Raw genomic sequence first — 26,483 nt, forward strand, 5'->3', positions numbered from 1 at the left:
TGTGGGAAAAGCGGGTCAGCAGAGAGCCCTTCTGCATCCTCTGTGTGTAAACTGGCCCTGGAGCTCGGGCTGCTCCTGGGATCTTGCAACCCATGAATTTCCCCACACCAGCAAGTTCACCCTAGGGTGCTGTGAGAGCTGCAGGTTTGGCCCTTCACCATGTGCAGCCCGACTCAGAGGAACACATAGGGCACGAGGAGCAGCCCTAGTGCAGCGACCAGGCCAACCGGGTTCAACAGCTTCTCAACGGATTCATGCTGAGAAAAAGGCAAGTCACGTTTATCACTGAGTCAGGTGAATTAAACATTCACATATATTTGCTGAAAAAAATTATATACATCTGTAGCAAGGCTCTGCCAAATCTGAAAGATAAGCATCATCTACTCACTAAATTAAAAAAATAAAAATCTGACTTTTAAATCTTTTTCTTTTTATCCATGTTCAAGAGCACAGACAGTTTATTTTGTTAGCACATTTGGTGAAGGATGTATGTGTGTGAATAACCATGAAAACCGGTGAAAATTTGGCGTTTGTTGGGATATGATGGAAAAGAAGAAGCAGCCACTTACGCCTTACAGTCTAAATAATCCACAGAGTATATCGGGTTGCAAAAGGGTCACAAAATAGCAAAGAGAAGCCTAAACACCCAGAGACGTAGCATACATGTCTGCTAAGGAAGAACAAGGTATAGAGCATGCTGGCTAATTAAATAAATTTCACTTTAAACCCTGTTCCTTACGCGTGTAACCCTGGAAAAACCATCCCGTAACAATAAATGGACTCGGAAGAGATTTCTGTATCCATTCACAGTAAGGCTTTGAAGATATATGAAGTTTTATAGCATTTGTATTTTAAGGATTTAGGGCAAGTACATGTTCTTCCACTGAATAAAAACAAAGTTAGTACTTAAAAGGTTCAAAAATATATCAATCGTGACTTCTTTTTTTACATAAATAAATTATATTGATTTTGGATTTAACAGCTGAAAAACCCTTTCTGCTTCCACTGGAGGCAAAAACTGAACAAAATGTTAGTTAAATAGAGATAGCAGCATTTCTAAGAAATCTGTCAATAGTGATACAGTATCTATGCTACAAGAATGTTATTAAATAGAACACATTTAATTATTGGGGGGGAGGGGGACTGCACTATGATTGGTTACATACTTAAAAAAAATCATCCAATCCAGTAAACTGGGAATAAATTCATTGAAAATATAAACCAACTGCTTTTTTTGACCACGTGTAACAGACTTCTTTGAGATGCTAATTTTAACATGTACATAATTTATAATCCCAAATGTATAAAAGACAATGACAAAAAGCATCATAAATAAATAATGCAAACTGAAATAGTTATGTCAAAACATTTGGACCATCTGATAAATTAGCAAAACTGCAACAGAAAAAAAAGTAAAAAATACAGTAAATTGTGACAACCAAGTGTGAAACTGATGAGTAGCACGTTCCAACTCCCTCCCAGCCTGCCCTTCGCTTACCGCTGCACCACTGCGGCTTTATTCAAGTCTCAGACCATGAGCTGCAAGTAAGAACAACCCCAAGTGAAAGAAGAATTAAAGGAGGAGTGAGAGGAAGGAGAAATTAGAAGAGTTGCCTGTGGAGGAGTCTCAGTACCCAGAGCTGGAGGTGGGGGCTGGTGGCACTAAAACCCATCCATTTGAAATGCAGATGCTGAAATTGTTTGGGCGACTGGAAAGACTTTTCAACAGCAAACGGAATGGGAAGAAGCCAAAGTAATCTCTTCACAGTCCACCACTAGAAAGTAAGAAACTCAGGCTCTGAAAGTCTCTAGAGTCCTTCTCAGAAGATTCCCCAAGGAGGAAAGCTGGCCTACAGACTTCCCTGTGTTTGCTGAAAGAACGTAGCTTCTGGGGTAAGGGGTGGGAAATACAAAAACTCAGAAAGCCTCCGTGTTCATATAAGAGCATTAAAATTGACATGGCCTGTTCATGGCTGGAAAAAAATACCTTTAGAGCACCTGTAATGCCATAGCTGAGAACTAATGCCAGAGAGGAGAACTGAAGACTAGCAGAATGATGAAGGAAATGGTTGCTACAGGTACAGTAACCCCAGAAGTCATGCAAGTGTGCAAAACCTTTCCAGCTCAAGCTGAAAAGTTCTTGTAACTACCAAGGAAAGGGCAATTAAACTCCACATAACATAAAACCAAACTTTGGTTTTAAAAAATACAAAATAATGTCTACATCGTTCTTTCACTCTCGGCAGTTTGTCTCCAAACCTTTGAGGTGGGGGTGATCAAGAAATTATATCACTACCAGTTATGCTTTTCCTTTCAAATAAATGAATATATGCATTTTCAATCATTAGTTATATACTTCTGTCTATACTACTATTCTAGTAACCATGATAAAATAGGGAAATACTTCAAATCAAAAATACACATTAGCACTAACTATAGCTGTGCTTTTAGCCCAAATACAGGCTTTTCTGTTCAGTGTCGCTATAGACAGAAATACCCTTGTCTGTGTGTAGACCAAGAGAGAAATGCGTTTCTTTTGCTCTTGTTTTTTCGCTGCTTTTTCTTCCAAAGGAGTGAGCAATTTGGGGGGGTGGGGGGTGGTGACTGAGTACTGGATTTGCTATTGTCGGCTGGGATGAACGACTGGAAAAACAGAATGAGAATTCGGTGCCTCCCATACTAGCTAGACAACACTGTTTATCTAATAAAGTGGCAAGACCCTGCAACTATTAACATGTAGTATGTGACCAGTTTTTTTCTGACAGGGAATTAGGTAGATAATATTACTCATGGAAACACAGGTTTATGAAGGTGGAACGGGTTGGGAGGGGAAGTAACAAAGAGTTTATGGGATAAGAAACTCACAAGCCACAATCTTTTTGTGTTTTTCTTTCAATGAAACAAAAGTTCTAATCGGTATTGTGAGCCACTTGGCGCTCCTCCTCTGCTGGTCCATCCTGCTCCTTCTCTGCCACTGCCAGTGGGCTCTGCTCCACACAGTTTTGACTGTTTGCAGCTTCTTTTTCTGGCAGTGAGACAGTTTCTGGCTCTAGATTTGCCAATTCCCCTTTTGCTTTCTTCCTCTTCCGCTTCTGGCTTTCCAGGTTCGCTGCCTCCGAGTGCCTGGTTTGCTGGATGCCAGGCAGTGCCATGCCGATGCCAGGGGAAAGGAACATGGAGGGATAGATCAGTCCAGGAGACATCCCTGGGATAAGAAATGGGTTAAAAGCTACAGGACTACTGGTAGTTATTGCGGATTCTGTCTGATTAGAAAATGAACTAGGACCGGGCTTGTCTTCGGCAAGAGGTTCTTTTTTCCCATCCTGGCTGCCCTGTTTCTCCTCGTTGGCTTTCTCAGCACTCGCTGTGCCACCTTTCGTTGTGCTTGTTAATGAAGTCGGAGCAGTCGCGGTACAAGTCGTCGTCATGGGGGAGTTGAGAAGTCCTCCAACACCGAACATCTGGGGTACGGTTGCCATGCCCGGCAGCATCATAGGCAACATGCTCAGGGTGCTCTTCACATCCTCACCAGCAGGCACTGCTGCAAAGCCAGCAGGAAACCCAACCAGCCCAGTCAGAGGGATCCCTTGCATATTTCTCATGTTCTGAAGTCCCACTAGATCCATCCCAGCAATTAGTCCGTTCATGAACAATGGTCCCATTCCAGAAGAAGAATCTGCTACAACACCGGGGCCTTTAAGAAGTTCGCTCCGGGGCCTCCTCCCTCTCCGGCGTGGCCCAGTGTCCCGGAGCACGGGCTCGGTGAGGATGCGATTGAATTTGTTTTCGGGTAAGTAGCCCTGAAAACGAGACACATAACAGAGAACACCCAACAGTTACTACTGCAGCAAAGGGAATCTGGCTTGTCTGTGCTCTCATCTGCATCCCAGATGGTGTCAGCACAGAAATATTTGCCTACATGGTATGGAATTTGAGAGGTACACACAACTTTCCCCAAGGGATGCTGCCAAACGCAAAACACCCTCACTCTGCCCTGGCAGGATCCTGCACTGTCAAAATGCTCAGGGATGGGAGGAGGAAGCATGTTTTTACCCTGTATTTCACCCCAGCCCTCAGCACCAGCTGTTCTCAGCACGAGAAGCACCAGGGCAGCATGGTGTCAGCTGCCCACTCAGCTCACTGCCCAGCTCTAATTGTGCCTTCAGCAACAGGTGAAAAAATCCTCTTTGAGATGGGAAGGGCCAAATTTTCAATGCTCTGCAGGACAGCAAAACTCATGGGATGACACAGAGTAGACATGCTGTCTGAGGAGCTCCTGGTCAGAGCTTCGCTGAGATGCCAGGGAGCATTCAGAAAGCTCTTCTGACAGAAGAGACATGGGACCAAAACCCAGCAGCCAGAACTGGGCAAGACCATCTGGTTATATAGAGCAGTGTGGGGAGATCCACAGTTTAACACTCCCTTTTTCAGCATCCTCAACACAGACATTTAAACATTCCCCTTTGTGGCTCCCTTGGGTTTCAATATCACCACTCTCTGAACCATTTCCAATGATAAATTTAGGTAGGAAAAGTATTTCCTGTTGACACCTGTAGTGCAGAAATGTGAATTAGAAGCCCCTGGCAGTCTGCTCAGCACAGCACCTGCCCAAGGAAGGAGAACCTTCTGGGAGCATCTCCCAGTGGCATGTGGGAGAAGCCACGTGGGGCTATGACTGCACCTGGGCTCTATGGGGCAGCCAGCCCCAGCCTGAGTGCCCAGAGCTGGCCTGAGTGCCCAGAGCAGCCAGCCATCCCTCCCGTAGGAGGACGGGTATGCCTTCACCAAAAGTTTAGTGCGGATGGGGTGGGAATGCTCATGGGATGCAGCCATTGGAGCACAGGAGAGGTGCCCACGCAGTACCAGGCACACAGTGGTTCCTGTGGAAGAGACTGTCTCCTCAAATCAGGGGAATGAAGAGCTGTCAGCTTGCCTGGGGCTGGCTGCCCGGAAGGGGTCCTGATGGCAGCCTGGATGTGGAGCCCTTTCCTGGGCAGTGGACAGACCATGCCAAATCTCCACCACTATGGAAAAAAACAATTTGAGGACAGTACAAACCTCTAAGCCAATTGATTCACCCTCCAGCCCACTGCAAGGCTGTCACACAAACCACTGGAGCCCAAAACAAGGCAGCAGGTGAGAGGGACTGTAGGAAGAAGTCTGGGAGCAGGCCAGCCCACAGGGCAGAGTAGGGCGATCTCGCAGTGCCGTGTGTACTGAAGGGGAGAGTCCTCCTCCTCCACAAGCTCTGCCACACACCAGGGCAGGGACTGGTGGATGGACAGCGTGGATGAATGTGGGACAGGAGGCTTCGTCCTGCCTCCTCCCTGCCTGTGCCTGACCCTTGAGGCCTGGTGACCTGTGGGGCCTTTGGTGGGCCCGCAGCTGCACAGGCAGAGTTCACAGGAGCTGATGAAAAGCGTCAACTAAAGGTGTTTTTGAAAATTTGACCCATGAGAATGTTTTGTCCACACCCTGCCATCCAGCTCCTAGGGCTTTCCTCTTGCCCCTGCTATCCTAAGCATCCCAAGGCTCTCTAGCCAGGCACGCTGAGCTGCTGAGCCCTGTTCGCAGGGCGCTGGCCCCCCTCTCTCCATGGCCCGGCCATGGGGCTGGCGGTGGCACAGCCCAACCTCCCGCTCTGCCCCAGTGCTGCAGCCATCCCATCCCACATACCCAGCCCAGGGCCTGCCAAGCAGCTGGAGAAAGGTTGTGGGGATGGGGAGGGAAAGAAAACATGACATGATACAGATTTCTCCAAAAGCTCTAACTTACTGAAAGCTTAACAATGTCAGCCCAGTCAGCTGCAACAGCATACTCCAAGTTTGCATCAAGCCACCTTGGCAATTCCTTCAATGCTGGTGCTGTGGCTCCCCCTAACTATAAAACACAGCAGAAGGATGACCTCTATTGCAGAGAGAGTTATGTAAAATAATACAAAAAATATGATTACACTTCCCCCAGCTTTTGCTTTGGGCTGCAATTTGGCTGGGGTGGAGACTCTTGCCTTGCTACACATTTCTGCAGTGTTTGGTGTGTGCCAGCTGCCTCCAGACACACAGCTTAGGGAGAAAAGGCAGGTTCAGCCTCTGTGGCCCAGCCCATTGTCCTCCCAGGAACCAGTGATGGGGACAGAGCTTCTGTAAAAGCCATGTTTGGAACGAGTAAACCCCCCAACTCACATAGGTCTCCAAAGGCCAGTGTGAGGGCAACAAAGGGAAACACAGATGCGGCTGAAACAGCCTCTTTCTGCCTTACGATTTAGTTTTGGTTTCAGATGTGATTAATGTCACATCACCTTCTGACCTAGTCCAATCCTGGGTGTATTTAAGAACTGAATTTGGGTGGAAAGTACTCCTGAACATCCCTTCTTGTTCGCAGAGGTGAACATCAGTGCCCTGGAGATTAAACTGCAGACAAGTAAATCCAAGCTCCTTGCCCAGGAAGCAAGCCCTTCCAACCCTCAACTTCCCACAAGCCCAGCAGTGGGAAGGGTACTGGGTCCAGGTGGTCCAGGTGTGCTCTGGCCTGCACCTCATAAGGAGGAACAAACCAAAGATATTTGCATGGCAGTGTTACAATTTGTGGCATATTGCAATGAATTCAAGTGGAACCATCAAATCCAGGATGGGAAGCACGTGACAGGGCTGTGCTGAGGGTGGCTTTAAAGCCAAAGGCTGTATCCCATTGCTACTGAGGAGTCTGTGCCCCCTGGCAAGGGTTGACACTCCCACATCCCGTACTTCACACAGACAGTTACTTATTTCACAGGTCTGCATGTCCTCGGCCACACCTGTGTCACAGGATAATGTAGATCAGAGATCTATTCCAGACTTTTGTCTCATCCATAGGCTTCTCTGGATTAAATCTTCCCCCCAGGTGAGATCAAGGTCTGCTAAGCATATTGGGACACTGAGGACAGAGCACAGAACAGGTCTTTGCTTACCCGCCGTCCGGTACCCTTATGTACCACTGGCACCCGCTCCTCTCCCGTCAGAGAGCTAATGTCCAGTTTGTTGGGGTCCTTGCAGCGCTGCCTCCTCTGCTTGGGCTTGTCTGAAAAATTCTGGAGTGCAAACAAGACAGCGTTAATGAGACTAGACGGCTTAATAGCCTGGCTGGTTACAAGCCCTGCAGGAGGCCTCATGGATGAGCTCCCGAGGGACAGGGAGTCCCTGCAGGCTGGGGCAGGAGCACCGCAAACAGCACGAGCAGCACGAGCAGCACAAACTGGTCTCTGCCACAGGACCAGCTCCCAAATGAGCCCAACTGATTTTTGTAAGTATAAATGGGTCTCCAGTGTACCCCACTTAGAGTGCTTCAGCCCTTTCTAACTCCCCTCCACCCCCGAAGCTGCAGCCTCCTGCAAGCTCTTATATGTGCATCTGTAAATGGGACACTGCATACAGCCAGTAAAGAGAGGTCTGCAGGTGCTACTTGTGTCATTCTCATACAGACACCTGCTTCTCACCAGCTCAGCTGTGCTGTGTTTCCTTCCTCTTTCAGCTGTTCCCACCACAGAGATACTGCACCATATTCCTTTGGGATCAGAACCCTTTGGAACAGCAGTCTACTGAGTTACAGCCAAGTCACTGTACACCCACTGCATGCACCAAGCCCCACTGTCAATTTGCCCTGCAGGGATGAAGCATTAAAACTGATAGCTCAGATTCCTGAGAGTCAGAGAAAAGACCCTGAGTGCAGTTCATCCTTTGAACTGAGCTGCTGCAGTACCCTAAAGCCTCTCTCAATCCATCCTACCCAGAGAAAAGAGATCCTGCAGGGCTAGCCCAGGGCACTGGGGGCTCGTTGGGAGCAAGAGCTTCACCAGAGGCATGGTCAGACTGGGCAAACTCCAGTACCTCCCAGGAAGGCAAGGGCATTAGGAAGGAGTGGGAAGGCACCTCCACACCTGCTGCACCATCTGACTGCTCCTGGGAGTCTGGCCCTGGGCACACAGCTGTATGCGTCTCTGGACTTTGAAAAGCAAAGGCCATCCTGCTGAGCAAATGCTGGGCTCCTCACCTGTCATCTCTAACAAGCTTCGAAACGCTAATGTCTTGCCTGTACTCCAAGCCCCAGGAAATCCCTTCCTCAGGCTCATGATCCTCCAGGACCAAGATGCAAAGTGTTTTCTGTTTTACCACCACATTTCTTCCTGCTGTTTCACAGCCTGTGCTCTGCCTACCACATGGTCTAACAGGCTAAATAAGCTGAAACCCAGAGAAAACCAACCTGTGAAACCAAGAGGTGGAGGTCTATGAGACAGCAGGAAGAATCAGACAGTCTGTGCACCCCACTCTGTGCCACTGCTTTTTGAGAGCACCCACAGCCACACAGCCACAGGCTGTCAGCCTTCAACACAACCCCTTTGGTCCAGCTCTTAAAGAGAGGAGGTTTCCTCTTGCCTGGGAACCTTATTTATTGTAACAGCACTGACTAAAAAGACCTCAAGTGAAAAAGAACAACATAGACAGACCTTGAGCACCCCAAATCCCTTTTCTCATTTCTGTCCCCATCCCTGGCACTTCTGGAAGACACTGCATTGGGCAGATGGATGCATCGCAGCTGGAGAACAGACCTTGGGTAGCAGGGCTCAGCTTCTGGAGGATGCCAGACAAATACATGCCCAGGAAGCCCTGGAGAGTATTCACAGGCCCCCATTTGGGCATGTTTGTGTTCTGGGGGAAGGGAGAGGAATTCTCCAGCAGCAAGTGCCTTTTGTTCCTGTACAGGGGAACTGCACTCACCTCTCAAACATGCAATAAATCCTTAAAAAGCCCTAATGAACACCACAAACCACGTTACAAGAAAAAACTTAAGAAAAAGGGCAACACACAAGGCAGGCGTGCACACACACACACACACACACACACACACACACACATGCCACTGAATGCCACCCTTACTGTGCCAAAGCTGGGAACATCGAGTGTGTAGTCAGACTGCTGCCGGAGCCAGTCAAGGAGACTCTTATTCGGGACAGCCTTCTCTTGGCTGCCTGCAGCTGGGACTGGCTGTGGACTTGAGGTAGCAGCAACTGGCCCATCAGGGAGGGTACTGTTCTGAGGGGGCTGCGGCTGGTCTTCCTGAACATCCTGCCATGGAGGGAGGAGCAGGGAGAGCCCATCAGCAGCGTGCAGTAATGCATGTGCACCCTGAGAAGCACAGCTCCCAAAGCAGGTCATCTGCTCCCATCACACAGATTAATCCACATACTCCCAGTGCCTCTTCTTTAAACCACTAACCACCTCCACATTACACTTCCACTCCATCCCCAACACTGGCGGCAGGGAGGACAGAGAAAGATGGGAGACACTCCTGAACACACATGGAAACACACTAATCGCCAGCAAGACCAACTTCCCCCCAGATCACTCCTAAAAATGTTCTAGGGGCACTGATCTTGCTCAAAGAGCTTCATTCTTTGAGTGGATCCCAGGATAAAAGGAGAAAGGGTGCAGTAGGATCTTGTCTTCCTCATCTTCCCTAAACCTGAACACTAGTGCCCTGAGGTGGGACAGTTGCTTTTGATAACACTTGGCAGGACTCAAACACCATAGAGTGCTGTAAACCAGAGGAATAACTTTCCTTCCTCCCTGCAGTATGTGCTCTTGCATGGTCCTGCACAAACCAAGCTGTCCTGGAGGAGGTCCTAGAGTGTCATGGGCAGCAGAGCCTGGAGGGGAGAGCTGGGCCATGAAACAAACTGTGCTGATTCCACTGGGTCAACAGGAAAGGGGGGAGCATCAACCCACCTGCAGCCTGTTTGGAAGAGGCCTTTCTTTCAAGAAGATGAGGTCCATCCCTTCGACATTTTTCCTCCTGCCCCGTCTCCTCCTCATGGCAGCATCATCTCTTCGGAGGCTGCCATTTACAATCTGTCCAGTGACAGGATGGATTAACCCTGCCTGTAGGATGCCAGACAAGTCCATGCCCAGGGAGCTCTGGAGGGCATTCACGGTCCCCAGTTTGGGCATGTTTGTGTTCAGGGGGAAAGGAGAGGAGCTCCCCGGGGACCCATCAGACGCTCTGGACAAGTCCACCACTGCTTCACGCCAGCCGTTCAGCACAATGGGTGGATGGACATGGGCTGCTGCCAGCTGCTCCAGGCTCCTCTGTTTGGCATCTCTCTCCATCTCGAACTCATAGGGTCTCCTGTGCTTCCGCTCATCTTTTGCAAAGGCAGGGCTCAGGAGACCTTCCTGTGTGTACCAATGCCACAGAGGGTTATGGCTGCTTCTGTCCTGCCCAGGGACCACAGCTCCTCACACCCACACTGAGCTAATGGTCAGGCTCTCCAGCCTCTCCAAGGAGCCCTGAGGGATGCCCTTTCTCTGGGCACATCACATCTCTTTCCCTGTGTGGGGATGGTGCAGGAGCACCCTCACACACACTCTTATCTCCCAGGGTGTTATAACCATGGCTGCTCTGTCAGCTGCTGGGCCTCCAGGCCAGCAGCTTCTGTCCAACTTGACTGTTGGGGACTAGGGCACTGGGACTTGGGGACTTGACAGGGCAGTGCTCCTTGCACCCGTTCCTTTGGGATACCTGGGGGGGTGTCCCCTTTTCCCTCTGACCATGTTGGGTGCTCCAGCGCTGACTCTGGAAGCACCTCTACAGTTACAAAGGCTGTGGAGCTCTCAGCAACACCTGCCTTCCAAGGATGAAAGCAGGGGACTGAGAGCACAAGGAGCTCACCAGGAGCTGCCACCACGGGACCAAGTGGCTTAAGTCAGGTGTTATACACCCTGATTGGCAAGAGGCCCTTGGGAAACTCCTGAGTACTTCTGGGCACTGTTTCACCTCAGAGTCCCGAGCCTGTCACTGCCTGAGGGGCCCCCTCACCTTTTGTACCTGTGACATTAACACCCCGTTATTGAAGCTGGGATCGGGTGCTTCTGACTCAGCAAAGCTGCTCCTGCGGCCAGCATTGCTGGCCATGGCTGGGGCTGTCAGCAGACTCTGTGCCTCAAACTGCTGGCTGGAGGAAGGCCACTTGCCCTTTAGGATGGCGTGGCAGATGTTGTCAATGCGGTTGATGATCACACGGTCCTGTAAACAGAATTAGACGGTGGCAAGCTGAGACTGGAATGAGTGACCTGTGTATGACAGCTCAGGATTAAAGCCAAGCCCAGCCCAGGTGATCTCAGCTTTGTGGGAAACAGCTTTGGGGGCAAGCATCTCCATGGCACAGGTGCTTGGAAAGAGCATCTCGGCCAGAGCATCAATGGGGTGTGCAGAGGACCAGGAGGTAGAGCTGGAGCTGCATGAACCACTGCTGGCCAGGGCTATGTAGGAACCCTTTCACACAAACTGTGTTCATTTTAACCTCACCTTAGGCCACTCAGAGAAGGAGTAAAGCGTCTTCTCCTGCAGCAGCTGGGCAATGGTTGGTGCCCTGGTATCCTGAAGGTCATCAATCTCCCCAGGCAGGACAGAAGCACAACTCTTGTTCTCTTCCTCCAAGTACTTCTCTGCACCATCTAAAAAAGCAAAGGAGAATAGAACCCACCACCACCCTGCCTTTTTCCCCATCTAGAGGTGGGGAGCATCTCCTCACACATTCCCACCCCAACACCCACCTGGCTGCACAGAGGTCCCAAACAGTCCCCAACAGTCTCCAAGAGAAGCAGCACACCCGGATCAGGGCAGACAGCCTGAGCTGCTCAGGAAGTACCCTCATTCCTCTGAGCTGGGTTTGGGGGGCTTGAATTGCAGTAGCCCCCACCCCTGACCATTCCCAGTTGGGCGAGGAGGAGGGCATATGCATTTCCAAAAGGAGCTGCTTGACAGGCAGTGCCCAGTACCAAAAAGAAAAGGCATCCCACATTCTGTGGCATGCTCTTAGCAGAAGGGCTGCTGGGGCTCAGGGTGGAGAGTTATGGTCAGCCCTGCTGGCAAATGCAGCCCCCAATGTCCAGCCGCAGCAGGTAAAGGGACTCCAGCCTGTAAAGATGGGAGGCCACTCCAGGGGCTGGGCAGCTCCATGATTTGGCTCTGAAGGGAGGACAACAAGTTCCTCCCATCATAGCCAGAGGTGACTGTCAATCTGAGGGAGCTCTCATGACCTTACCTTGGCTCTGGCTGCTGCTGGCTTTCTCCCCGTCATCTCTGTTCTCACACTCTTCTTGCTTTATGCCCTGGGGCTCAGGGTGTAGGGCCTCTGTGCAGCCTGTCTGCCCCAAGGGCTCTTGGCCCAAGGGCTCCCCACCAGCACAGGGGGGCTCTGCCCCTGAGGCCCCTGGCAGAGTTGTGGGCAGGCTGAAGGGCTGGCTCTGAGCCTGGCCCGGTGAGTGCTGCTGGGTGCTCTCCTCATTCAAGTCACGGTCCTCCCTGCCCTCTGCCTCGGGCTCTCCCAGCCCCAGGGACTCCCTCTCGCCATTTACATCTTCTGGGCAAGTGTCCTCAGGTGTGGGGAGGTCAGAGCTTTGCTCCTCACCCCCCAGTTCATGACCCTCGGAGTCGCAACTGGCCCTGGTCCTGGGACCACTCAAGCCTTCCACAGCATCTGCTGCTGCCTCAGAGTTATCATCATCCTCTTCGTCCTCCTCATCTTCCTCGCTGTGGCTCTGACTTGGCCCTGACTTTGCCTCCATTCCTTTCTCCTGCAGCAGACTGATGAACCTCTGCTCAGGAGGAAGCTTTAGTTCATAGTTATGGAGACTGGGACTGTAGAGCCCCACACTTAGGACCCTTTCCATGGTGCCGTGCTCAGGCAGCCCTGCTGCTGGGCTGGCAAGTGCTCCTTTCTGTTCCAAGCCTTTGCTGAGCTTTGCTGGGGTGTTTTGTGAAGGGCTGCTCTTGGGCATAGAAGGTGAAGGCTCAGCTTCATTCTGACTGTCCACTTGGCCAGAGCCCATCTGCAAACCATCTAGGAAGGGAGCCTCTCTCATGACATCTGCATCACAGCTGGACGGATCCTCATCCCCCTCCAGCTTGCCCTCGGAGAGTTTGGCAACGCTGCTTCCAACATCTGTGCAGCTTGGGCTGTCCCTGGCGAGGGAGCTCTGCTCACTGGGACAGGCCTTCTCATCGTACATCATGCACACCAAGGAGTCTGGCAGAGAGCTCTCGTCGTAGTTACTGGAAATGATGTCCCGGACTTCAGACATAAATGTTTCACAGTTTGCATCCCGTGGGCTGCCCCCAGCCTGGGACATGGTGCTGTCCATGGTTTCTAGCTTGATCTGACTGTCGACTTCATTCTCCAGGGTATCACAGGTCTGGTCCACCTGGCTGTACAGGGGAGAGCTGTAGATTTTGGAGTTAGACTGGTAAAGGCAGCACAGGGTTTCTGGGCCTGGGAGCCCTGCTCTTTTATGCTGGGCATAGTTTCTGTATGCATCTAAAAAAGACAGCTGAGGGTCATTCATGATGTAGTAGTCAGTGCGGTTCAGGCCGTGCTTGGCGGTGCCGATCAGCAGGTCCCTGTCATGTTTGCCACACTCCCACCACACGGGCAGATAGAGGCTGGGCCGGCACAGCTTGAGCCGCTCGTGGAGCTGGGGGCATTTGAGCACCTGCTCGCGCACCTTCCGCAGCAGCTCAATGCGGTACAGGGTCCTGGCAGCACGCTCCTCTGTGATGGGCTCCACGTAGATGTCAGGGTCTGGATGACCTACAGCAGGGACAGCAAAGCCAAGGACACAATTAATTGCCTTGGTGAGAGTTCCTCAAAGGCAGTGATAAGCAAGCTGAGTTTTAACTCTTGCTCAGACTGCAGGTGAGGTGGGGCCAGTGCTTGTAGCCACTATTGAGGCCCCTTTTTCCAGTCTCACTACTTTCCAGTCATATTCCCCCAAATGGAAACAGGGGAATAAAACCCCGACTTGAGCAGCTGGATCAAGAGCGGCACCAGCTTCAGAGGATTTCAGAGTCTTTGAGCTCTGCTCCATCAGCACCAGCAATGCTGGAGCTGGCTGGACCTGCCAGTGGAGCAGCTCCTGGGGGTCTGAGACTCTGGTAGCCCTTCAGCCCATCCTCAGGGAAGGGCAGCTTGTGCAGCTCTTCTGATGAGGAACACCTACCTAAGGCACAACACACACACACATACACACACACAAGGAACTGTGCCTAAGAGCAGATCCCATGACAGATCTGAGGCAAAATGTTTTCTGCTGCTGTTGGAAACAAATTGCTTTGTGCCTAAATAGTCTCTAAGCAGCTTTTCATCCGTCATGTCCTGCCTGGTGCCAAGGCAGGGCCTCTGCAGAGTACTCAAAGAAAATGGATGCCCTATGTGTTGGCCAAGTTTCCTGAGCCTCCTGCAGCAGGTCCAGGCTCTGTTTACCCTGCAGCAGAGCTCCACAGTCAGCACAGGCATAGATGAAGTGGACTCTGTCCAGTGGCAGCAGAGAGATGCTCAGAGAACAGCAATACAGCTCACCCAAACTACCCCCAGCTCCAGCATGGAACTGTGGAGGAAGTGAGTGCTGCTTCTCTACTCGTCTCTCACACATAGAGGTTGCTGTCTGGGATAAAATTGGTTGTGATTTCCTGCAAGAACTCCAAGAGATCTATGAGAACAGGGACTGGAGCTCATGGGGCTGCTTTACTCTCCCACTGTGTTGGGAAGGCACAACGTGGTGGGGACAAGGCAGACAGAAATGCATGACTGCTGCAAGCACACAACCTGCCTGGCATCATGCTGCTTCCAACTGTCTCTGAAGCTCCTCCCTTGTTCTGCTCGAGAGCAGTGGGATCCCTTCTACGTGGACCTACCATTACCCCTCCATAGACCATGCAATTTCCACTCACCATCTTCTTTCCATAGAGGGAGACCACAGACATTCTTGCACATGGCCACAAAGCTGTAGAAATACTTCTCCAGGCTCTCATCAGTCTTCTTCTCCAGTCGAGAGATGGCTCGGAACTGGGTCCAGTCAAAGATCTTTTTCTCTTGGTCATAGATAACCCCAAAGGAGGAGACGGTGCGGTAGAAATCTGCCTGCTCCCTCCTGGTCCACCTGTGGAGCAGGGAGGAGACAGGAACATCACTGAGACATGTTCTGGGCCCAGAACAGACAAAGCTCGAGGCAGAGAGGCTCAGAGAGCACAGTCTAGTTACTGACCAACAGTTCTGAAGGAGTTATCAGGAGAAGCATAGTGGGGAGACAACCACAACTCCTCCCTCTGCCCTCTGGTGCACAGGGAGGAGGAGCAGAGGCCACAGGCCCTCTGGCTCTCAGCTCATTGCTGAAAAAAACCCTCTTGGCTATTTCAATAAACCCCCGAGTGCAGCTCTGGGCTGTGCTGCTGACAGGGCGCAGGCTCCAGCAGCTTCAGTAGAGGCACAAACCTATCCCAGTTACTCCCTTCCTGCCACATCAAGCTGTTTCACTTCCATGGAAACGTCAATTCTCTATACCAGGAATTACAAGGGAAAGATATGCAGACACAGTTCTCATCCAACCTGTTCCAGAGGGAAACTGGGACTGGAGCTGGCTGCTGTAAGGGTCCCAGTAACAAACACCACCCACATTACCAATTCGTGTGAACTCTCCCCACTGAAGCAGTGGTGATGGAGTTCAGTTACAGCACTCTTAGAACACAACTTTCATGCTGGCTTGGACCCTCTGAGCTCTCACCTTGTAGGGATCACTCAAAGGGCAGAGATGGTGAAGAGTGTCCTGGGCAAATACAGCCCCAGGCAGAGCCCAGAGAAACAGCCACAGAAAACAGACATGGGTACACACAGTAGGGCAAGGGCAGAGAAAGCCAGAGCACTGATGGCTGAAGAGAGCCTCCAGTCAAATCTCAGCTCCTCTGAATTGCAGCTCTGAGCCAGCACCAGCAAGCAGCTGAGACATGTCAAGAGAAAGTAGACAGGATGATGTCACCCACAGCACTCTCCAGCTGTCCAAAATACACCTGGGCCAGCACTTCCACCCCTGTTCCCAGGGGCTGCAGTCATGTTTCATTTCAAAAATGAGAATAACAAGAAGAAAGTTAGTAAGTATATTAATGATCCAAGTCAAGGAGGCCAGTGGTGAGTTTGTCAAAAGGCCTCAAATTAAAGGCTGGTGGAAAACTCCTGAAAGGAGATCACCCCTACAAAAAGCCCAGAGAATTAAGGAACAGGAGATATCAGGCTGCTATGATGTCCACTGATGCCCCCACCTCAATGAGGGGATGGTACGAATGGAAGAAGTCCAGAGAAAGAGAAAGGCTGAAACAGCTTCAACATGAACAGAGCACAAGGCAGCACACATACAAAGTGGTTACATGGGCTCCTGCTGTGGGGACAGTTTCACAGGAGGCAAAGCCATTGAGGGCTGGTCACCACAGAGAGTCCCAGCCCCAGGACAGCACTGGAAACTGGTGGCAATGGGAGTAGCATCACCCTGCACACACCGTCCCGTGGCTGCAGAGAGCCACTCGGGATGCTGGGACAGTCCCACCACCCTATCTACCACTTATTGGGACACAAATGAAATGGGAGCACAGCACAGCCAGGATATGTCACCACTGGGCTCCAGATGCCATGAGCAGGAGGTAAAGGCAGCGGCGTGAGTGCCACAAGGGTTGGAAAGGCACTGCTCACAGGCGGTGACAGCGCTCATCTGTCGCCCTCTTCCACAGTGTATCCCAAGGACACAACTCTGCTATGACAAGGCTGACCCCTGGCCCAGCAGACACTGGATTTGACCCTGAAGAGCTGTCCCCTCACTTCTTTTCAGTGTCACTATCTACTGCATACAAACTCCAGTTAGCAGTGGAGGGTGCTCCCTGGCTGGGATGGCTGCTGGAGCAGCAAGGCTCGCATGGCTCAGAGCATGTTCCCTGTCTAGCAAGGACACATGAGACTCCATGCCCTGGGCAGCCAACTGCACAGACAGCTCTGATGACATTTACCTGGGTCAGTTCTGGGGGCCAAGGAAGTCAAGTGGGCTTAATCAGCTTTGTGAAGGCTCCTCTGCTGCATTACCTTTTCTGCATTTCTTTGTTCACTGAGTCCATCTCAGAGGCTCTCCGGAACATCTCATCCTGAAGCCAGTAGCCATGGTTACCAGGCACCAGCATCTCAGCACGGGGAGGCAGCTCCTTGCGGTTGCAGCGTTGGTAGACAGTGACGAGTCGCCGCAGTCTGGCCGTGAGAGCAGAGGAGACAGGCCAGCAGGATCTGTCTGAGTCGGAGCCATCCTGGGCTTCAAACATCAGCAAGGACATTAGTATTTAACACACATACACAAAGCCACAGGTTCCCACACCCTCCAGCAAGCTCCAAGAGCTTCCTCCCACCTTCTGCGTCCCATGGGGAGCATTAGGGATCACAGTCATGAGTGGTGGGTCAGGTGACCATCCCTGGGCCTGCTGGCTCTTAGCCTCATGACGTTTTAGTTTCCTTCAGAGAGTCCAGAGGCTGAGAGCAGGGTAGGAATGATGGCTCCAGGCCAGGTCATGCATGGGAGAAGACTGCAGCTCCCTGTTCAGCAGTGGGGCCAGCCAGCCCATGACATGTACCAGCACTGCCCACTGCAGAGACCTTGCATGCTCATCTCATGCAGGCAACTGTACGGATAAGAGCATGCTAATGGCTTCTAGTCACCCTGGGTAGCTTTGGCTGGAATCACTTGGAACCCTGGCTGGCCAGCCACAGGGTCCATCCCTGGGTCACCTGTACATGAGGGCCCCTGTCCAGGTCGAGCTGTCTCACCCACTAACACAGAGCAGTGTGTTCCTCCCACCAAGCAGTGCCTGGAGCAGCGCTCAGGCTCTGGCTGTGCCATGCCAAACCCTGGGAAGCCACAGGCCGCACTGCAGGAGACATGGCCTCACCTGCCGCTGGCTCGTCCCGCTTCTCACTGGCTTCACCCACCCCAGCAGCCATGATGTCCTGCAAAAGGAAACCACCAGAGTGCTCAGCCCCACGCAGAACCCCCTGCACCCACAGCCCACCCGTCCTTGGCAGGTAGGGTGGTGGGCTGGGCAGGGTTGTGTGTCCACTGCCCTTGGGCCGCAGTTGCTGGCTGCACTCAGCACACAGGATCAGAGGTGACAGCTCAGAGAGGCCATTTTGGGCCTGGAGGAAAGGATCACCACAGTGACAGAGGCCACTGCCAGTGGCAGTGTAACAGCCTCCACTGTTCAAACACCTGCACTCTCCTGTGCTGCCTCATTCCCTGCTCTTCCTCTCCCCCAGGACCATTTATTTTGGGACATCCCTGACTCCTTTGCCAGAGCCCCACGTGGCTCCTGAAACCAACAGAGTGAAAGGCAGCATTTCTGGGCATCCCCAGCCCTCAATCTCCTTCAGCTCCCCACAAGGCAGAAGTGCCCAGGTCCACAGGTAACACAGAGAGGTCGAGCAGAAGCTGTGCTCCAGGGAGCAAAGGCAATGCACACGGGACAGGACACAGACAGGGCAGACCAGCCGTGCTGGCTCCCCAGTGCCCCACAGAAGAACTAATGGAGCCAAGCCCACACCTCAGGCCAGGCTGGGCAGCAACAGATGTGTATCCAACTCACCTCCTGTTTTGACAGCCCCTCCAGCTTTTCTCCACTGCTCTCTTCCTTTTCCACACAGCCCCTGAGTGAGAGATTGAATCAGTCCCTGGTAGTGGCAGCACAGCCCCTGTGGCTGTGCCATTCCTCAGCACCAGGAAGCAAATAATTGGTGCTCATGCCATCCTCATACTGGGGACCAGATGCCTTCTGCCCTCCCCTCTGCACTCAGAAGCACAGCCTGCTCCCTCCCTCCTCCCTGTGCACAGCTGACCCCACCACACTGCCCCAGGAGTTAGCCAGGCTGCTGCAAGAGCTCAGCTCCATGCCCTACCCACCTTTCGGCAGCATCCTGTGCCCCGTCACTGACGCCCTGCTCGGCAGAGAGCAGCTTCTCGTCTGGCATGCCCACCTTCTCCAGGAAACACAGAGCCGGGTCTGCCCGCATGGCATTGTATCGCTCGTAACCTGCCGCCATCAGGACAGACAGCACAGAGCAAGGCCTGAGCCTGGTCCACGAAAACTTCCTGCTCCTGGGACACATCTCCCCACCTGGCTCCCACTCCTGTGCTGCTGTGAGAGCAATGCTAATCCCCAGAAATACCTAACATTTTCCCAAAAGCTGCTAATAGCTCTGCAGCCCCTGGGCACCAGGCAAAGGGAAAGGTCAGCCTTCCCATCCCACCCAGCAGCAGCTCAGCCTCTGCACAGGGTGCACCTGGGGCAAGCAGCCCTGTGGCTCCTGTAAGCTGCACAGGGACTCCATGACAAGGGCAAGAAAAGACCTGTGCCTTTCTCCTCGCCCTCACACAGCACACTGCTCCTGGCAAACCAGAGTCTGCCACGAGACCTGGCATGGTCACCCTGGGCACCACAAGGTGCCTGTTCTCCACCCAAACACGCTGCTGGCACCTTGGGAGAGCTGCCCTGGCCCTGTGTGGCTGTGGAGCGTGGCCATAGCTCTGTCCCTTGCAGTGACGTGATGTCTCCTCCAGGTACCAGAGGTACTCATTCCCTCATACCCCAGCACCTACCAGACAGCTGGGTACACACCATGCTTGAAGACGCCAATGAGCAGGGATTTATCAGCCTCAGCATTCCACCAGTCCACCGGGATCTCCACGTAGTCAATGTCTGGCAGCAGCACATCCAGCTCCCTGTGGCAGACAAGGTATGAACGCCCCTCTCCCAGCCTCACCAGACACTGAGGAACAGTGGGCATTGCTCAGAAGGGACAGGGGGAGGCAGGAGCCACCACTCGCTGGCTTGGGGACAGCAAATGAACACTGGCCTGGGGCCCCATCATGACATGGGTACACATCGCTCTGGAGTCAGAGAGCTGGAGCCTTGGTTCCATCACAACCTGCTGCCTTCCTGCTCCTCTTTCTCCAGGGCAGTGGATGCCCCTAGCCTCTCTCCCCTCCCACCCAAACAACACCAGAGAACTGAAGACCCCATCTGACCCAAACAGCATCTCTATGGGTAAACCACTTCACACCTACCAACCCCAAAAGAATGGTGTCTCCCCACATAGAATGGTGCTGATGGAGCTGTGCTGGGGAAGGTAGCAGCCCCTACTTGGGGAAATTAAGCTTCAAGCTCAGCATATCACACTTCTCTGAGAAGCACTGAGAGCTGAGTCAGCAGAAAGGTCTGCAGCTGGCAGGCTGTAGGCTCAGTACCATTACAGAGCCTGTGGGTCCCACTATTACCAGTGCTGGGAGGAACTGCAGGCCACAGCAATGAGGCCTGCTCTGCTTCGAGGCCTGGCCCTGAGACTGGGAGTCTCTCTGGACTCCCACTTCGAATCAAGGGCCCATTTGTCAAGCAGCACACAGAACCATTTTCCTGCAAGGTGTCCCTCTAAGTCCCCACGGCCCTCCAGGCTGGTGCTGCAATCTCAGAGCTGCCTCAGCAGGGCTGCCATGACCACAGGTTCTCCACAGGCAGAGTGGCTGCCTGAGGGTGAAGTTTGGCCTGAGCAAGATCTGGGCATTTGACTCCCATGTCTGATTCACCTGGAGCTGCAGAGAGCCCAAATGTGTCTGGGCCAGATGGCTGTGGCAGTGCTCTAGCCCAAGAAACCTCACAGGGGTTCACCGTTAGGACCCTACCTGGCAGGGGTCCCCTCAAAGGCTTTATCCGCAGCCTCCCCCAGCACTTCAGCCTTCAGGTAGTAGAGCATTCGTACCCGCAGCAGAACCCTGTCCCGGGCAGCAGAGAGGTCAGCAAGGCCAGCAAAACCTGCTTGACATAATGTTTCCCCACATGGAAGGACCCACTTCCTTAAAGCAGGATGGGCAAACGACTATGCAGTGTCACGCCACAGTGCCCAGCCCTGTGACCCACTGGCTGGAGGGTCACTGCTCAGGACATGACTTCCATGAGCTGGAGGAGAATCTGAGGGCAGTCCAGCAGTGGGAGCATGGTGATCCTGTGTGGGCTGTGAGCCCTCCCACCCTCCCAACATTAAAGGCCCTCAGCCCACTGTCTCAATGAGACAGTGTGGGCTCCCACAAAGGGGAATGGTTTTAAACTAAAAGAGATTTAGATTAGATGTTACAAAGAAATTCTTCACTCTGAGGGTGGCGAAGCCCTGGCACAGTTTGCCAGAGAATTTGTGGCTGTCCCATCCCTAGAAGTGTTCAAGGTTGGACAGGGCTTGGAGCAACCTCGGAGAGTGAAGGTGTCCCTGCCCTTGGCCAGGGCAGTGTTATGAGATGTTCTTTAAGGTCCCTCCCCACTCCATGATTCTATGACTCACTTGTTGCAGTGCTGTTTGAGGTGCTTCTTGTAGCTGTCATCATGGAGCACCACCTCAGGGTTGCAGGTAGCGAGCCAGTCTGCATTCTTTATCTCAGGAAGCAGCATCTGGTTCTTTGTCTTCTTCCCCTTCCTGCCTCTGGGAACCGGTGCTGACAAGCCTGTAACAGCGAGTGGCAGCCAGTGAGCACCACAGGCATGGGCTGGGCTGGCACTGCCTGGGCTGGCACTGCCACCAGGCAACTCTGGCACTGGGGGCTGGGTGGGGCAGCAGAGCTGGGAGCTGGAGGGGGCTGTGCAGAGCTCCTGGCTGCAGCCTGGAGAGCCCAGAAGGGGGAAGTGCACGGGGCAAACGCAGAGCATGGGAGAGTCCATCTCTGGGAAAAACCTGGGGATCACCACAGAAACTGAACCAGCTGTGTGTTCTCAGTGCAATGCTTTACCCAAATGAGAACATGGCCCCTCGATGTATAAGAATATCAAAGAGAAGCATGGAAGGGTCCTTGGTCCTGGGCACAGCCCTTGAAGACTAACTTAGACACTACAGCCAGGTGTGAAGGAAACCCTATGGGGAAAGTGATTTCGGATAAGAGTTCAAACAAGAAGCTCTCAAATGATCAAAGAGCAGCAGACTTGCTGATCTGACCTGTAAGGGCTGTTTCTTATGCCATGCATCTGAAGCAGAGCTGAGGGGGAACTGGATCGTTGCAAGGGGACTAAGGTACCAGTGGGAAACAAAATGTGGTCCATCTGGCTGACAAAGATAAAATGAGACCCAGTGACTGGAGATGAACATTAAATACATTTCAACTTGAAATATGATGTGAGTTCACAGCACAGTGTGGAAATAACTCCTGGTGGGGTCACTATTGTTTGGAATCTCCAGAGAGGGATAAGCTACCTCCCTGGGCAGATGCTCTTGAAGTAGAAACTGCAGCCATGAATGGGAAAGGGTGCCTGAGCAGTCCCATCCCATCTGTCTGGTCTTGTGACACCAGTGAAGAAGAGAAAACGTCACCATGTTATCAAATCCTGCATAAAGTCTGCAGCTCCATGACAGGACAAGGGCTGTGGTCCAGGTGGCTGCTGGAGGCCTCCTGTCCCCAGCACCAAACTGGCTTGATGAACTATGGGCAAACGCTGCTTCCTCAGCAGCTTGGCCTGTTAGAGATTGAAAGGCAGGATGGTGCTGGATCAGAGCAGAGCTCTGAGCTGGACTGCCTGGGTAGTGTGCTCACCCTCCAGGATCATACAGATGTGGGATTGAGATCCAGGACACCCTAGCAAGGGCTGGAGCTTGCTGTTGCTTTCTGCACATCAGGGATGGGGCATGACTTGTCCGGTCAGCTCTCTGCAGACACCAGTGGTACCTGAGGCTGCCTGGGGAGCCCCAGCAGTGCCTGCTGTGGCTGCTCTACACTGCACTGTTCTGCTTGTTCTACTCTCCTCCAGCTCCTGACATCAGGCTGAGATGTCACTGCTCCTCTGGCCCAGACCTCATGGAGGTTTCACAGGCAGGAAAAGCCATTCTAAAGAGTTGATGGAGAAGCTCCTGGTCGCGTCTCTGCTCAGTATCCAATGCTCTTGCATTAAAGCAATCCTGACCCTCCACTGAAACCATGTCTTGTTAATTACTTAGCATTATCTAAATCAAGCCCCTTCACACCATGCGATTTGTTTCTGACTCTTACTCTGCTCCCCACAGGGCCCTCAAGCCTACTCCCAGCTGTTCAGGACAGGGCTGTGTGGCAAGAGCAGGCAGCAGCACTGCCAGAATGACTCCCATTGCAGGACGTGACTGGAATCATTTAAGGCAGCCACCGATGGCCACATCCTTGGACCTCACATTGCAAAGCCAGCTGAACATTTCCAGACAGAAGGAAATGATGATGTTGGGTTTTAAGCACCAACTATGATACAGTTGGGGCTCAGCAGCATCACCACTCCAGAACAGCCCCTCCTTGTGCTCCACCATTTGGGAACAGGAGTCCCAGGTTTCAGGCCAGCTCCCTGATGCCAAAAGCAGTCTGGAGAGTCCCAGCCCCCTCACTATCCACTTTGTGCCACAGATCACAAGCACAAAAAAAGCAGCACATGGCCACTGGGCTCTGACTCAGTGAGAGACTCTGCGGTCTCCCCCAGCTCCAGTCACCCGTCTCGAGAGCCACAAGATGCAGGCACTGTGCTGCAAGGTCAGCCAGAGCCCTCTGGCACAGCAAGCAGCAACCACGTGTCCCAGGCCACAAGCCCCAGCAGATCCAGGGAGCCAGCAGCCACTCTGTGCTCACAGACGAAGACAAAGGCCCTGTGGCTGCCTCATTTGAAGGGTGGGCTCTATGGCTACCCCAGCTCCAGGAGAGCGTACAGAGAGCAGCCGCTGCCCTGCAGGTGGAAAGGCCAATCTGCAGTGTACACAACTGAGGCAGAGCCAGAGCCAGAGAGAGCAGGACTGGGAAGCCTCTGGGTGACCTGTCTGAAGCTGAGGATACACTGGGGACTTCCACCCAACAGAACCCATACAGACACCTCTAGCCAACAGATGCAATTACAGATCTGACATGTGGTGCTCATGAGCTCACTGCCCAGGGTCTCCCTGTGCAGGGGAACCCTGACAATATTCACAGGCATGAGAAGACTTAGCAACACCTCTGCTCCCACTACAAGGCTCTCTCTGCAGTGAAAGCCAGAAAATAGCCTCTTCCACTCAGCCAGCCCCTGCTGCTGGCTCTGAGGGTCAGCGTGGAGGTCAGCTCCATGGAAGCCCTTTTCTCTGTGAAGAGAGAATTGCAGTGCTCAAGTACAACCACTTGCAGACAGTTTCCATTGGCTCTGATTTGAATTCTGCAGCTTCAGTCCCACAGGCTGGCACAGGGCAACAGGTACAGATGCAATGGCAAAGAGAACACGCAATACCTGAGTGATTCTGCAGAGCCTGGTTCTGGCCGTCCTTTGTCGGTGTGATGAGATCCCAGATAAAACTCTTAATCTTCTCATCCCCCTTGTAGTGTTTGACGCAATACACCAGCAAGGCTCGACAAATCATCTCCATATCCTTCTCATTCAGGTGCCACTTGAACCGCCCATGGGTCAGGATATCTTTCCAGCGTCCCCAGCTGAAACAGCAGGAACACAGAGTAAACACTCCTGTGCAATTAGAGATCTTGCTGGCACCTCTCTCCAGGAGCTCATGCAGGGCCAGACCCCTGCCAGCTCCCCTGGATAGGGATGTTTTGCCACACATTACAGGGAAGAGAGAGGGAGAGAGGTTTGCAAGATTGAACAGGACAGAAGGAGGAGCAGACTCCGGAAGTGCCAACTGCCAGCTCATGCTTTGTCCTCCTATTCTCCTTCCATCTCAAACATGGGCCCAGGTCCCACCAGGAAGGTCACTGCTGGAAGGAGAGGATGCTGCAAGCAGGACAGACAGAAAGCGGCTGGTGCAGCCAGTGGCCCACGTGAGTGCTGGAGGCTGTGGCTGTACTCTCACAGGGGTGAGACTCACCCAAATATGAGCAGGTTCTTCTCCACACGGAAGCACTCAGCCCGCAGGTACCGCCGCGTCTTCTCATTAAAGCGCCGCGAGCGTGTGGGTCGCTCGTCTGAGTCACTGTCCAGCTCAGAGAACTCCATCAGCTCATCCTCTTCGAAGGAGTTGTAGTGTTTGGTTTGCTTGCGCACCCGGGGTCTGTCAATGACTAGGCTCTCCTGTGAGGGAAAGAGCAGAGAACAATCTCAGGTAAAGGCAGAAACATCTGTATGTGCTCTTCTCCCCCAACACCCAGACTCTGCCCCTGGCTTGCTTCCACTGTGGCTGACTATTACCCTCCCACTGGGATACCTCCTTCAAGTTACCTGTGTGCAGTTTTGCCTGAAAACTAGACAACTCCCAGCCAGCACAAAATTCAGCCTGACTGATGACAGGCTGAAAATCAGCCCCTCTGTGTCCGAACTGCTGACAGCCAGCAGCTGACTCAGCTCTGAGTCACTCCTGGCCCTCTCCGTACTGCCTGTGCCAAATGCTATGCTTAAGGCACTGTAGTCTCTGTGTTGGGGATTACACAGTGGGGCTGGAACAGGAAAAGCAGCTTCCAAGAAGGTGCAGGAGGGAGCAATATGAAATTTAATGGCATATACTTGTCTCCTCTCCTTACCCCTGCCCTGTTGAATGAATTAATGCCATGTAAATCTGCCTGGATTTCAGGCACATAGGACATACACACACACACACATGCACACACACACACTCTCTCCCATTGCTCCTGCTTGAGCAGCAAGCTCTGCAGAGCTGCAGGGCCTCCCTCCTGCTGCCTTAGCTGAAATTACAGCAGCCCTGGGGCTGCACTGGAGCCAGAGGCTCCCTGTGCCTGATGAAGGAGCTAGGAAGAGAGACCTGAGCTGCAGCTGAGCCTACCACCTCAGCAGGGCCAGCAGAGAGGTGGGACCCCATCTATCCCTTCCTGCCTCCCAATAGGCAGAAGCGCCACATGAGAGGCAGCAGAGGAGCAGTGCTGATCTCTGCTCTGTGACCACAGACAGGACCTGTGGAAACGGTTGGAGCTGTGCCAGGAAGGGATGAGGTTGGATATCAGGAAAACGTTCTTCCCCCAGAGGGTGGTGGGGCACTGAAGAGGCTCCCCAGGGAATGGTCACAGCCCCCAAGGCTGCCAGAGCTCAAGGAGCATTTGGAGAACGCTTCTCAAGCAGAGGGTGGGATTGCTGGGAGTAGCTGGGAGTACAGATTGAGCACCCTGAAATATCAGGGAGACACAGACCAACATATGGCTAAATAAATCAGGGCTTTAGCCAGCACTCATGGGTCAGTCCTCCCTTGCAGTAAAATTCTTGATGCCCAACACAAATCCCTTCAGGAGCCCAGACGAAGCATGCAGCTCCTGCCTGGACACCAGGCCACATGGTGTCAGATCAGTTGCAGGGCACATTGGCCACCTATTTCATCCTACCTTTTCGTTCTTGGCGTCTGTATCGAGCTCTGCTATCTTGGCCCACTTCTGCCAGAAATTTGGGTCATCTAAGGAAATGTCAGTTCTGTTTCCTGATGCTACAAAGCTGGCCTAGGAAGGAGAGAAGAGGAGTGAACAGATTGCAACCATCATCCAGGTGTGCCTTCTCCCATTCAGAGATCCCCCACACACCTGAGTGCACAGTCTCACTGTCATGGGGTGTTACATCCCACGTTGGTACATGTCAGAGGATTCTTCATTCACCTAAGGGAGTTGAACTACTCTGTTCTGCAGTCCTGCCTGACCCACCGT

General features: G+C 52.6%; 1 protein-coding gene across 9 annotated transcripts in view; it reads right to left on the reverse strand.

Annotated features, from left to right (window-relative positions):
- Nucleotides 1-828: 828 nt before the first annotated feature.
- CHD6 (chromodomain helicase DNA binding protein 6) overlaps nucleotides 829-26,483 on the reverse strand; it is an 89,212-nt gene continuing 63,557 nt past the window's right edge. For 4 of the 9 annotated variants that reach the window (XM_085079413.1, XM_085079415.1, XM_085079411.1 and 1 more), the window contains 19 exons: nucleotides 26,172-26,282; nucleotides 24,713-24,915; nucleotides 24,124-24,323; nucleotides 21,212-21,371; nucleotides 20,562-20,651; nucleotides 19,501-19,604; nucleotides 18,786-18,915; nucleotides 18,472-18,532; nucleotides 17,782-17,839; nucleotides 16,931-17,150; nucleotides 14,761-14,969; nucleotides 12,077-13,621; nucleotides 11,338-11,486; nucleotides 10,849-11,055; nucleotides 9,759-10,205; nucleotides 8,910-9,098; nucleotides 6,947-7,066; nucleotides 5,776-5,880; nucleotides 829-3,800 (listed from right to left, as the gene is read on the reverse strand). In XM_085079413.1, coding sequence (XP_084935539.1) covers nucleotides 2,910-3,800; nucleotides 5,776-5,880; nucleotides 6,947-7,066; nucleotides 8,910-9,098; nucleotides 9,759-10,205; nucleotides 10,849-11,055; nucleotides 11,338-11,486; nucleotides 12,077-13,621; nucleotides 14,761-14,969; nucleotides 16,931-17,150; nucleotides 17,782-17,839; nucleotides 18,472-18,532; nucleotides 18,786-18,915; nucleotides 19,501-19,604; nucleotides 20,562-20,651; nucleotides 21,212-21,371; nucleotides 24,124-24,323; nucleotides 24,713-24,915; nucleotides 26,172-26,282 — 5,199 coding nt within the window. In that variant the 3' untranslated portion in view covers nucleotides 829-2,909. The remainder of the gene's footprint in view (nucleotides 3,801-5,775; nucleotides 5,881-6,946; nucleotides 7,067-8,909; nucleotides 9,099-9,758; nucleotides 10,206-10,848; nucleotides 11,056-11,337; nucleotides 11,487-12,076; nucleotides 13,622-14,760; nucleotides 14,970-16,930; nucleotides 17,151-17,781; nucleotides 17,840-18,471; nucleotides 18,533-18,785; nucleotides 18,916-19,500; nucleotides 19,605-20,561; nucleotides 20,652-21,211; nucleotides 21,372-24,123; nucleotides 24,324-24,712; nucleotides 24,916-26,171; nucleotides 26,283-26,483) is intronic. The other 5 variants (XM_085079412.1, XM_085079417.1, XM_085079410.1 and 2 more) reach the window with 4 other exon arrangements.

Source organism: Lichenostomus cassidix, chromosome 20 (genome assembly GCF_008360975.1).
Source record: "Lichenostomus cassidix isolate B80296 chromosome 20, HeHo_3.0, whole genome shotgun sequence".
In the NCBI taxonomy this organism is placed as follows: Eukaryota; Metazoa; Chordata; class Aves; order Passeriformes; family Meliphagidae; genus Lichenostomus; species Lichenostomus cassidix.